Source organism: Pteropus vampyrus, unplaced genomic scaffold (assembly GCF_000151845.1).
Source record: "Pteropus vampyrus isolate Shadow unplaced genomic scaffold, Pvam_2.0 Scaffold263, whole genome shotgun sequence".
NCBI lineage: Eukaryota > Metazoa > Chordata > Mammalia > Chiroptera > Pteropodidae > Pteropus > Pteropus vampyrus.
This window is the reverse complement of record NW_011889044.1, coordinates 843,621-855,831: the sequence shown is the minus strand read 5'-3', so window position 1 is coordinate 855,831 and position 12,211 is coordinate 843,621. Positions and strand designations below refer to the sequence as shown.

Below are 12,211 nucleotides of genomic sequence, written 5' to 3'. Positions count from 1 at the left end.
CCCCCGCATGCAGTCCTCAGTTGGTGACATGGTGTTTATGCAAACTCTTCCCTTAATACATAGCGTTCTTAAGTTCGATTGATTCATATGTTTAATTCCAAAACTGTTTGCTTTCTTCAAGGCGTTAGGGACCCATTTGTAAAAGATACATCTACGGAAGGCACCTGCAAGCACATGCCTCTGTCCTGACTGCATGCTCCTCCATCCCCACTCGCTCTCTGCCCTCAGACTCACAGCCGATCGCGTTGTTCCCTTTGTGTCCACTGCGTCTCTAGGAATTACCGCCCGTGCTGATTAACGTGACGGTCTACGCTTATGTGAAGTAAAACCTCCCACTGATGTTTAGCATGCTGCAGGGCAGCTCTGTGGTTCGACCCGCTCCCTTCTCCCATGTGCCATTTCACGTGTGCATACACCCGACCTTTCTTTCAGCTCAGAGTGAGGGAATTTAACTCTGAGAGAATTTTGAAATGTTTCAACGTATGTGTGTTCTTTTTCTTTTTTTAATTGAGAAGAGATTGCTAATTTGAACCTGATCGATGCTTTCCCTTTCTACAATCAGTTTCCGGAAGAGACGGAACTGGACCTCCTGTCAGTAACCGTGGAAGGGCCGGCCCACTACCCGTCAGCCAGCGAAGGGCCGCGCTCCGTGCTCGGGCCTCCCAAAACCCCAGCAGTCTTTTCACCGGGCCTCGCCTTCCAACCCGAGGAGGGCCGCCGGGATGACAGCCTGTCGTCCACCAGCGAGGACTCGGACAAGGACGAGAAGGACGACGACCACGAGAGGGAGAGGTTTTACATTTACAGGAAACCCTCGTGAGTAGCCTTCTGGTTTGAAGAGCCTTAGGCAGCATCGCGGAATCCAGAACTGAACTTAGAGCGTTATCTATAACTGTCGATTTTCACAGAAAAAAAGTCTTAATGCGTGTAGCCAGAGTGAGTTAACAGACATATTCATGGTTTACCAATGTCATTTAGCTCCATATGGCATTGTTTCTTGTCCCGTTCTCCTGTCTTTTAGTAAAATCTGGGAAGATTTGCAAAGTTTTCAGATCTCCTCCCCCGTGTAGAGTGTGGTCCGCAGCCATGTTCAGCCTCCGTCACAGTGGCAACTGTGTCGTGTACTCAGCACTGAGCACTCTGCCTGGCACGTGCTCTCTCAGCACACAGTCGTTGAAGGAAATGTGGCTCTTTTAGGAAAAACTTAGGAAAAACTTCACTTGGGATGAGCTAGCTGAGTCATTGGCGTGAATTTATAAAATAGGAAAATGTATTTACAGACCGTCGCTCACCTCACATGTTGGAAAATAGCGTGTCATAAACTCTTCCTGTTTTACTACAGTGTAATGACCAGTTGTCCTTTCTATAGACATACTTCTCGTAAAAAAGCGACGGGCTTTGCCGCTGTCCATCAGCTGTTTACAGAGCGCTGGCCAACAGCGCCAGTCACCCGCGGTCTTAGTGGCACAGCGACAGAGAGAAACATCGACTTCGAACTTGATATTCGGGTTGAAATCGATAGTGGAAAATGCGTGCTCCACCCAACCACCCTTCTTCAAGAACATGATGATATCAGCTTGAGAAGGTAAGCGAGCGGACGGGTGCTTCATCGTGTGAAATACTGTCTGTACGTCACTGAATTCCAACAGACTTTACCCTCTCAGCCCAAAGCGCAGCTGGGAAGAGTGGATTTAAACGTACTTGTAATGTTCGAGTGGTTATCTGTATAACATAGTACTTCTTTAAACAAGTGTGTAATGTTTTCTGGCAACTACAAAGGGATGTCTGATTTAGATTCTAGAAAATGTGTTAATTAAAACAGCTAAATCTTCGGAATTCCCCTTTAAAAAGCCTGAGTTTCTCAAGTCCTCTCTGTCCTCATGTTGTGCGCACTTCTGTTTTAGAGAACAGTGCGATACTCAGGTGCCTCCTGGCTGCTGAGAGTCTTGACGGCTCCATAAAGGAGTAAGACAGGACACTTGCCCGAGACGCCTCAGAATACGGGGTCGTCCAGGCTGTCCCTGCGGCTTCAGCATTTGTTTCCATCGTTAAAGAAACAGTGGTTTAAACAGGCTTAACGTTAGATTATTTTTTTCTTTGAATTTGTGTTCTGCTTTTCTTTCCTAATCTAAAAACATTGTCAGAACACGTTAATTGGGTGGGCGGCGGAAACGGTAAGGGTGGAATGCTGACAGTCATCGGAGCTGGGAGACAGATCCACGGGGGTCCATTATCCATTCTGTCTACCTTCTATATGTTTGAAATGCTTCATAATAAAAGATTTTTAAATGGTCTGTTTGTGTCTAAGGAGGCTTCGGTAAAATCAGAAGACAGAAAGGCACGCTAAACAGTTAAATTCTTACAAACGAAATAGTGATGATAAAAAGATGATTTTAATTTTGGTTGAATCATAATAAAAAACCATGATGAATTCTGCTGTTTTTACCTCTGTAAAGGGCAGTTTCATTTGCTTTAACCTTCTACGTGCATGTGAAACACCTGTGACCTCAGGAGAGAGTAAAGAGGACAGTGCTGTGTGTTATGGAACCGACAGCAGGGACGTCACCTGGGTCAGGCGTGAGCCAGTGCAGCTAGGGACACTGGGGAGCTGTCCTTTGTCGCCTTGATTAATGGAGGATCATGTTCCATTTACTGTATAAATAAATCTGAATTCAAACAAGACGAAAGGAGATAAATGTCCTTTTAAAAAAAGATAATACAGTTTTCTGTTTATAGGAGTTACGATAGAAGTTCCAGGAGTTTAGATCAAGATTCTCCTTCAAAAAAGAAGAAGTTTCAAACTAATTATGCTTCTACCACCCATTTAATGACTGGCAAGAAAGTGCCATCATCTCTACAGACAAAGCCTAGTGACTTAGAAACGACGGTGTTTTACATCCCCGGAGTCGATGTGAAGGTAAACACTAAGTGTCTGGCCGTAGGGTTCGATGATTAGTATCAGTGTTTGTGATCCATCACACGTGTTTTCCCTTCTCCAGTTAGATTAAAATGAGATTTTTCCAACGCTGTTCTCCAACATATCCATATTCTGAACGTAAAAGCATCAAATTGCAGGTTGCCACTTCTTTTATACAGCCTTTTCACAAAATTTTGGCTGAAATTAGTTTTATTTTTCATACGTTGATATCCCTTGACATACTCACTAAACCTTGCCTACTGCCACTTTAGGAAATAACTGTTTTGTAGATTCTAGAATTATAGAATCCTAGAATATTAACCAACAGAGAACTTTATTATATCTGGAATGATCGTTTTAATTTAAAAAATGGAAAAAAAGCTAAGAAACTTGCTAGGATCACAAAGCTAACTTGTGAAAACTGGACCGGTGTTCTTACCACGTTCTCCTGCGTTTCTTGGTTTTCCCTGTCTGCATGCTTTCAACTTTGAAAGTTTTTTTTTTTTTTTCCAGTTGCATTACAATTCCAAGACACTAAAGACTGAGTCACCCAATGCGTCCAGAGGATCCTCCTTGCCAAGGACACTGTCTAAAGAGTCCAAGCTGTATGGTATGAGAGAGAGTGCGGCACCTCCTTCTCCTCCTTTACCTCACACTGTCCAGGGCAAGACTAACACCTTGCTTCCTCCCCAACCCCCACCTCTGCCCTCAGGTATTTAAGGAAAACAGTCTTCACTTTTAATTTGTGTCCTAATTTAATTTGTAGTCATCACCTATTTGCTCTATTGAGACTTTCAGATTCACGTGTTTAAGAAAATAGGGTATAGGCTCGATAATGACCGTGTAAAATTCATACGTGGAAGTGAGGGCCAGTGACTGTTGCTTAGTTTTCAAATTGCTATTACTTAGAATGTCAGTTGTTAGAATAAATTTAATATTCTAAATAGTTTACTTAATTTTTTTTTTTAGATCTGGGTATATTTAGAAGTTTTATGCAGTTCCATTTGGGGAGCTTATGATAGAGATGGAAACTTATGCACAAACTCATGTATCAAACCGATAGAAGGCAGTACACTGGGCTTCACCACATTTATTAACTGTCCATTATTGCGTAACAGATTGCCCCAAACTTGGTGGCTTAGAACCTCCAACACAGTTTCTGTGGATCAAAATTTCAGGAGTGGTTTGGCTGGTGACTCTTAACTTCGCACTTTTCTGTGAAGTTGCAGTCCAGAGGCTGCTAGGGCTGCAGTCCTCAGGAGGCTCGGCGGGGTCTGAAAACTGCTTCCATCATGTGCATTTCACGTGGTTGCAGGCTGATGCTCAAGCCTCCCCCCGCCCCGTACCCCACCTCCCCGGGCCTCTCCCCGGGGTGCTGAGTGTTCTCACCACAGGGCAGCAGGCTTCCCTAGGAAGGAGTCATCCGAAGGGGAGGATGGCCGAAGCTGCTCTCTCTCTCACGGCTCGGCCTCAGGTCACACACTGTCACCTCCACAGGCCCCTGTGGATCTTCCTGCTCAGCCTCGCTTGTGGGGGGAAGGGGCGCCATTGGGCATGAATGCCGGGGAGGCCAGGGCCACCAGAAGCCCGGTTGGACTGTGGCCACCGTACCACACGAATGATACGCAGCATGTGTAGAATTACCACACAAGGGGGATATCAGACCAGACAGGGATTATTTGAAAAAAATTTTGAGGCAAGATAGAACTTGGTCTATTAATCTTGTAAAATAGCCAATCATCATAATAACGCCTAATGTTTTTATGCCACTTTTCAGTTGACAAGGCACATCTATATGCATTAAATACAGGACAGATATTATTGTCCTCATTTAATGCATGAGGAAAGTTGGGGCTCATGGAAGTTGGATTTCCTTCCTGGGTTTACAAAATTAATATATGTCGAAGGTGGAAACCTGAGCCAAAGTGAGCTAAGTCCAAGTTAGCTGTTATAGTCATTCTCCTGATGTGGGAACGAGGAAGAAGAGATGGCAGCCCGTGGAGGGGGTTCGGGGGTTATCAATGGGGACAAGACAAGAACAGCAAGAACATAGGAAAGTCTGAAAACAGTGACTTTTTCTCACTTGTCACCACATGTTGTCCAAGATCTCTATATCTTAAGTGGACAAGATAATGCTGATGAGAGACTTAGAAAAGTATGAACTAGAAAAACAACTAAAATTTGTGAGCTAGAGCAAGTAGGAATAACTACTGTGTTATGTATATCGTTAGTCATCTTTGATTATAACATTCATATGTCATTTTTCTCGACCTTCTATTTTTATTACATTCTTGTATGGTTTTAAATATAGGGTGCTTCACCTGATTAAACTGTCATAAATTATATAATTTTAATTTCTCACAAAATTATCTTATGTTTTACGGGAACTATTTAGTAAACTCACCTTACATTTATTTCTCACTGTTCCAGCCAAAGGAAAAGGAAGCGGAGGGGTGAAAACCGCCAAGCTGTACGCCTGGGTGGCACTTCAGTCCCTGCCGGAGGAGATGGTCATCAGCCCCTGCCTGCTGGACTTCCTGGAGAAGGCCCTGGAGACCATCCCAATCACGCCCATCGAAAGGAATTACGCAGGTGAGCGTGCTTCCCAGCACGTGCTTCTCGCAGTCCCAGTGCTCAGAAGGGTTTTGTATCGCTGTTGTGTATTACTACTTAATATACTCGGTGATGATATAAAATAATTAAAGAACTGAAAAGAGCTTGAGAGATCATCGCGTCCTCGTTTACGAATCAGGACACGAGGTCCGCTGAGGCCGTGCGGTTCCCGACGGGCACCGCCAGTGCTTGGCGGGGTCAGGCCGAGGCCCCGGGGGCGCTGGGACGGGGCGGAGGCCGCCCACCCGATCATCCCGGCGTCACCCCGGCCTGCGAGCAGAGGGGCTCAGCGCGGGGGCCACCCACCCTGTCCCCACGGTGAAACTTAACCGGAGTATCTCGGCAGCCGTGAGCTCCCGAGATGAAGATGTGGGCCACTTCGAAATCCCGGACCCTATGGAGGAGTCGACCGCGTCCCTGGTGTCGTCCTCCACGTCCGCGTACGCGTCCTTCCCCGTGGACGTCGTGGTGTACGTGCGAGTCCAGGTGAGCGCAGAGCCCGTCCGTTTTATGGAGCAAGGTTCCCTCCAGTTCGTTGGAACCTTCCAGAGTTCTTCCCTCGGTTCCGTGGGCCGTGTCTGTCTGTCACGGCTGGGAGGTCGCCAGGACCTCCGGGAAGTTTATGTGCAACTTCACGTGTGTATTTCTGCTGAGGAGGTGCACAGAGCCTTGGTTTTCAAAATTCAAATCCCCTACATTTGTGGCAAAAATAACGTAAAAGTTAAATTTTTTTTTTAGCATGTTATGCCTTTTTATTATGGCACCTGTATTTCTTGCCACTGTGGTCCTTTTTGAGCAGATATAAAGTACAATTGAGATGTAAAGTCAGGATAGTACCTTTGTTAAATTTTTGCTAAGAATTAAGTCATTTTTGTCTAATACTTTATGCTAAAATGCAGTCCTTTGGGAGTATGTTTTAGCATCTGACTGAGTACATTTATTAAGCAGGATTCGAAAACTACTTGTATCTAAACTTCAGCATTTAGTTTACCCTCAATTAAAATATTACAATCAGTCTCAAGAAAAGCAGAAATGCTAATAGTCATCTGTTCAGATCGTTTTCTACAATAGCAGTTTGGCCAAAGAGCTTCCTTCTGGCGTTCGCGCTAGCTTTTTTTAAGATCGGATGACAACACGTAACAGGTGAGGGCTTCAGAGCTTACACAACTTTTATTGATGCAACATTCTTTTTAAATTTTAGTAAGAGGGAAATTCCTTTCTTTAAAAGACTTGGTTATTAACGCGTATAATGTGAACATAAACTTCTTTAATGTTCTGAATTAGCTAAATGTCTAAGTATTTGTCACTCAGAGATAGCTGCTCAAATATTTAGATATTTAAAAATTATATCATTTTGTTAGTACATTGGTTTATGTCTCATATGCCTTTGAAAAAGCCAGTACATTAAACACAAAATTCTTTAGGCGTCAAATTTGGTATATGCGAACTAAAATGGAAATGAACTATTTGGAATCCAGTGTGAAATTTTTTAACCATCTAGTTCCTAGAACCATTTTTTCTTTCTTTCCTGCCTGCACTCAGCCCTCGCAGATCAAGTTCAGCTGTTTGCCGGTGTCAAGAGTGGAATGCATGCTGAAGCTGCCGTCCCTGGACTTGGTGTTCTCTTCCAACCGAGGAGAACTGGAGACTTTAGGGACCACGTGTCCTGCAGAGACTTTGTCCCCTGGTGGGGGCGCTGCGGCTCAGAGCGGAGCCAAGGCCTCTGCCGGCAAAGCTGGGACGCCAGGTGAGACACGGTCTTTATCCCACTGGCATGAAGCCAAAGTCGATTTTAAAGATATTTTTAATAGCGATATATATATTTCTAAGTAAATAAACTTGGAAAGGAGAATATTTGAGAATTAGAGTATTTATAGAAAAGATCTATAGTAGATCAAAGTTTCGAGTATATTTTGTTACATTTAAGAGTAATCAGTTTTGCAAATGGAAAGTAAAAAAATGCAGTGTTATCTTGAAAGAATTTCTTGTTGTTAAAATTTTATTAAGTAGTGTGAGTGTGTGTGAGAGAGAGAATGTGTATGTGTATTTTTTTAATTGTAAATTTTGTTACCAAACTCAAATGTCTTCTTCACGAAAGTGTTTGTTTTTAAAAACAACTGATGATTTTCTGATGAGACAGTGTCGCTCCTGCCCTAAAAATCATACAGAGACCACAAATGCAATTGATAAAAATTTTATCGAACACTTTTAAGGAAAGAGACTACACTGGATGAAAATTGATAAGAGAATTGATAAGAGAATGATTATTAAAACAGGAATTCTGAACCCAGGGTGATTTTTGCCCCTGGGGGACATTTGGAGATGTTAGAAGACCCTGGAAAATGATCGAAGCCAAACATTTGCTTCGTTGCGTCAGTCTTTGAAAGTTTTCACAACAAAATAGGAAAACTAAAAGTCAATGTTTTAGAAATAAAGTTTCCGCTGATGTGGTTTCCCACAGTCTCACACTTCGCTCCAAAATATTGCTGCTGGAATTGTGTAGTCAACAAATATAAGAGTGGTAGTGTCGGTTTTCTAAAACATATTTTTCTTATTATAAAATTAAACACATCGTTCATTATAGAAAATATAGAACACAGAAACATATCAAAAATAAAAATAGTAAGTACTACATCTTTATCATAGAAAACTAATATCAGTTCCTACCTACTTGCCAGCATTTTTTTTGGGAACTACTCTTTTCCCCAGGCAAATTGAAATATGGTCTCTTCTGCTATGTAGCTTTTAAAAATTTTAAAGATAGATTTTCCCAAATTATTAAATATCCATCATTTTATCATAAAACTTGCAAGAAGAGTTGATGATGCGAATAAATGTATAAAAAGGACAGGTTGTGGCACCACCCATTCTTTCAAAGCACCCTTGTGGACCTTTGCCAAGGCTTCGGTCAGTGCCGGGGTTTGGACGTACGTGACCTTAGCCAGCAGGCCTGGTTCCTGCTGATGCGGAACTTATACTGGATTGGGAGCAACAGATAACAAGCAAAGGAGCTTATTCTAAGTGGAAACGTGAAGTAGGTGAGTATGAGTTAGCCACGCAGAGAGTTGGAAGAACGAACACTCCAGGTAGAGCTACAAAATCCAGGAAGCGGGAAAGAGTTTGGTGACTTTGGGAGGAGGGGGAGGGGAAGGAGCTAGTGTCAAGTGGAGACAGGCAAGAGAAAGATTTAGAGAGGTGGGGGAGGGCCAGGTCGTGTGGGAAAGCCACTGGGAGGCGGACAGGCTCGCGAGTGGGTTCTGCTTCATACTGTCAGAGCGCCATCCAGCTGCAGTGTGACAGTGTTCTCCGGGCGGAGGACAGGGGCGGGAGGAGGCCGGGGGGAGACAAGGAGAGCTAGTGGCCATGTCAGCAGTCCAGAGTTGATCATTCCTCAGGCGAGAGTAGCAACAGTGAGACAGAAGGCAAGGGGCGGACTTGACATGTTAGACACAGAAATTGTTAGACAGTGATGTGGTGATAAATTGCAAGACAGTGATGTGATAAATTGCAAGACAGTGATGTGGTGATAAATTGCAAGAGTTAGAAGTGGGACAGGTGGCAGATCACTCCCAGGGTTCAGGCTGAGCTGCCTGCAGGGAACTAGCACTACTGGAGATGGGGCACACTGAAGAAAAGCAGATAGTGGGCAAAGGTCAGAGGACTGGTGTTTTGGACACGGTGAGCTTCGAATGCCTGTGACCCGTTCTCATATGATGCCAGGTGCCCAGTCCCGAACTACAAATATATCCAAAGGGATTGGATCTGGACATAATATTTTGGAATCATCAGCAAACTCGTATAATGCTCTATTCAGAGTTTAAAGCGTGTTTGGACTTGACCTTCCTGCCTATGGCAAACGCTGGCTCTCTGAGACACTGAGGACTCCTGGTTCCTGTAGGAACAGGTCTTTAACTTCCTGAGTTTGCGCACCTGGTTCTGTTTCCTACTGAAATGTGGACTCCAGCTGTGCAGTTGGATTTTTTTACAAGTTTGTTCTGCCCCCTCTTTGCTTAAACCCCACGGTCCCGTGCCTCTTCCACTGCTGCCTCTGTTGGCGCAGAGGAGAAAAGAAATGGGAAGCCGTGGAGTTGGCGCTCGTGGGTATGAGTAATCGTTCCAGAGAAGCACGATTTACAGAGTAAGTTAATTGGAAAGTACATCTGCGTCCTTGTTTTGTTCAAGGAATTAAATCTATTGATGAGTTACTGTTTGATTCTCGAGTCGCGTCTGGTTCTCGAGACTGTATCGTAGCCAGCTCCTTTTCTTTCCCGGGGCGAGTAAATTAAATACGCGGGTTTCCTGTGTTCGCGGTAGGGTCATCAGCACTGGGCAGCCCCCTTGGCAGAAGCCGGCACAGCAGCAGCCAGTCAGATCTGAGCACTCCCAGCAGCAGCTCGTCTGGTCTGAGCTTCACCGCGTGCATGTCCGACTTCTCTCTCTACGTGTTCCACCCCTATGGAGCAGGGAAGCAGAAGACCACCGTGTCCGGCCTCACGCCAGGATCCGGAGGACTAGGTATGCTTAGCACATCTTTTCCAAACTTATAGCATGTTTTCAAGCTTTGATCTTTTCAGAAATCATGATAGATACATTTAATAATGGATATAAAATGATCAGAAGCTTTTAAACTTTTCTCCCAATGATATCTAGCCTGTCTCTACAAAGAAGTAGAAATATGAAATAAGTAATTCAGGTAAACTAATTATACAAGAGCCTTAAAACTCAGAGTATTTTCTAAGTGAAATGTACGGCACAGTAATCTCTTTGGACGTGAGGTTATTTATGTTGCTTAAATGTTTAACCATATCACTATTTGTATAAGAAATTACATTCTACAGATAGTAAATTTTTAAAATGTGTGCATCATGTTTGGTAACTTAAAATGAGACTATTATTGTTGTCATTACTATTAGTTATTTAGAGAACCTTAAATTTCACTGGCATTTTAAAGTGCAGATTTACCACTAAAAATGCTCATTAGGTCATTCTTAAATGTTTACCTCATGTAAGTGATTTTAATCGATGGCACATTCCAGTGTTTTGGTTAATTTCATGTAACTAGGTAGCTGTGTGTGTGTACATGTGCATATACACGTGTGTGTGTTCTCTTTAAAGGAAATGTGGACGAAGAACCCACTTCGGTCACTGGTCGAAAAGACTCACTGAGTATAAACCTTGAGTTTGTGAAAGTGAGTTTGTCTCGGATAAGGCGTTCAGGAGGTGCCTCATTCTTTGAAAGTCAGTCCGTAAACAAGCCTGCAAGCAAAATGGACACCACACTAATAAATATCTCCGGTATTCAATTTTACAGTGTTTTAATTAAAATATTGTTTTCCAGAGTTAAACAAGGGCCTTTTTAACAGCATTTAAATATTCATTTAATTTAACGATATTAAGCCTTAGTGATACATTGACGTGAAGCAGAGGACTAACAGTCCAGCCTAGTGTGCTCGCTCAGTCCAAGTGACTTCTAGATAAATACATAGAAGTATCATCTGACGGCTAAAATACGCCTAATTACATCACTGAAAACTGCTTCTTCACTTCTCTACCATGAGTTGGTGAAATGTCTGCCTTTTTATTTGATTTTCTAATTGTAAATTCTTAAAACACTAAAGGAAGAATGGGTTAAATTTTTGCCGCATGTCGTAAGATCTTGAGTTACGTGCATGTGTGTCGTAGGCTTTGTAACTAGCTATATAACTATGGGCAAAACACTTGAGCATTTAAAAATTAAATACATGCGGAACATTTTGAAGAATTCAGAGTACTATGTGGGTGAAAACTTAAAATTATTAATCAAACAAGTATGGTAAGTACACTCAACGCAGTATTCATTCAACAAACAGCTTGTGTTTTGCGGTGCAGGTGCGCCACGCAGCCCGCTAGGGGACCGAGGGCGCAGGCGTGAATAAGGCAAGGTCTTAGGAGTAGGCAGTTAGGTGACAGCGTGATAAGAGCTACGATACAGGTTCATATAAAGAGAAGGAAACAATAAATTCTGTTTAATATGAAAGATCAGAGATGTCTTCACAAAGGAAATGATATTTGGGCCAGATCTTTATAATAGGAATATTCTTGGCTATAGCAACATGGTATTTAATGGCACAGAAGCATCAAAAAGTATGCTTTTGGATCACACTGGTTCACTGAGGCTGAAGCATAGGTATAACTGAACATTTAATGGGTCGTACAGAGTAGGTGGGCACAGAGGGGGAGAGAAGTTGGCTAGACCTAGAGCTGGTAAAACAGACCAGGACCAGATGGGGGTGGCGGGGGGGAGTGACTCATATGCCAGGCCACAGATAGGGTTCTGAGCCTTTGGGCAGGGAGAACTCATTAGAGGTTTTTAAGAAATGGGATGCCATCATCATCCCCAAAGAAACAATACTATATTGTCCATTTAAAAATCAGTGAGGATAGATCTCACGTTAAGCATTCTGACCACACACACACAAAAAGACTATATTGTGTACGGCTCATAAAATAAACGTGGTTACACACACACAGAAGGGTCAATGTTTCGGATCCGTGCTTGAGGAACAGCCGACGGCAGCAAGAACTGTGGGAGAGGACGGGTGCTTGAGGGGGCTGTCGGAACAGACCAAGTAATAGGGCACAAAGGCCTGAATGGCGACAAAGAAAAGGGAGACGGGAGGGGTTCGGGAGAAATAGGAGAGA

At 43.3% G+C, this 12,211-nt stretch overlaps 1 protein-coding gene across 1 annotated transcript in view; it reads left to right on the top strand.

Moving 5' to 3' along the window:
- The window catches only part of KIAA1109 (KIAA1109 ortholog), a 146,012-nt gene that overhangs the window by 117,990 nt on the left and 15,811 nt on the right, over positions 1-12,211 (top strand). The window contains exons 62-70 of the mRNA XM_023520429.1: positions 563-816; positions 1,370-1,585; positions 2,737-2,917; positions 3,431-3,629; positions 5,348-5,509; positions 5,877-6,016; positions 7,073-7,277; positions 9,845-10,045; positions 10,646-10,825. Of these exons, the coding sequence (XP_023376197.1) occupies positions 563-816; positions 1,370-1,585; positions 2,737-2,917; positions 3,431-3,629; positions 5,348-5,509; positions 5,877-6,016; positions 7,073-7,277; positions 9,845-10,045; positions 10,646-10,825 (1,738 nt within the window). The remainder of the gene's footprint in view (positions 1-562; positions 817-1,369; positions 1,586-2,736; positions 2,918-3,430; positions 3,630-5,347; positions 5,510-5,876; positions 6,017-7,072; positions 7,278-9,844; positions 10,046-10,645; positions 10,826-12,211) is intronic.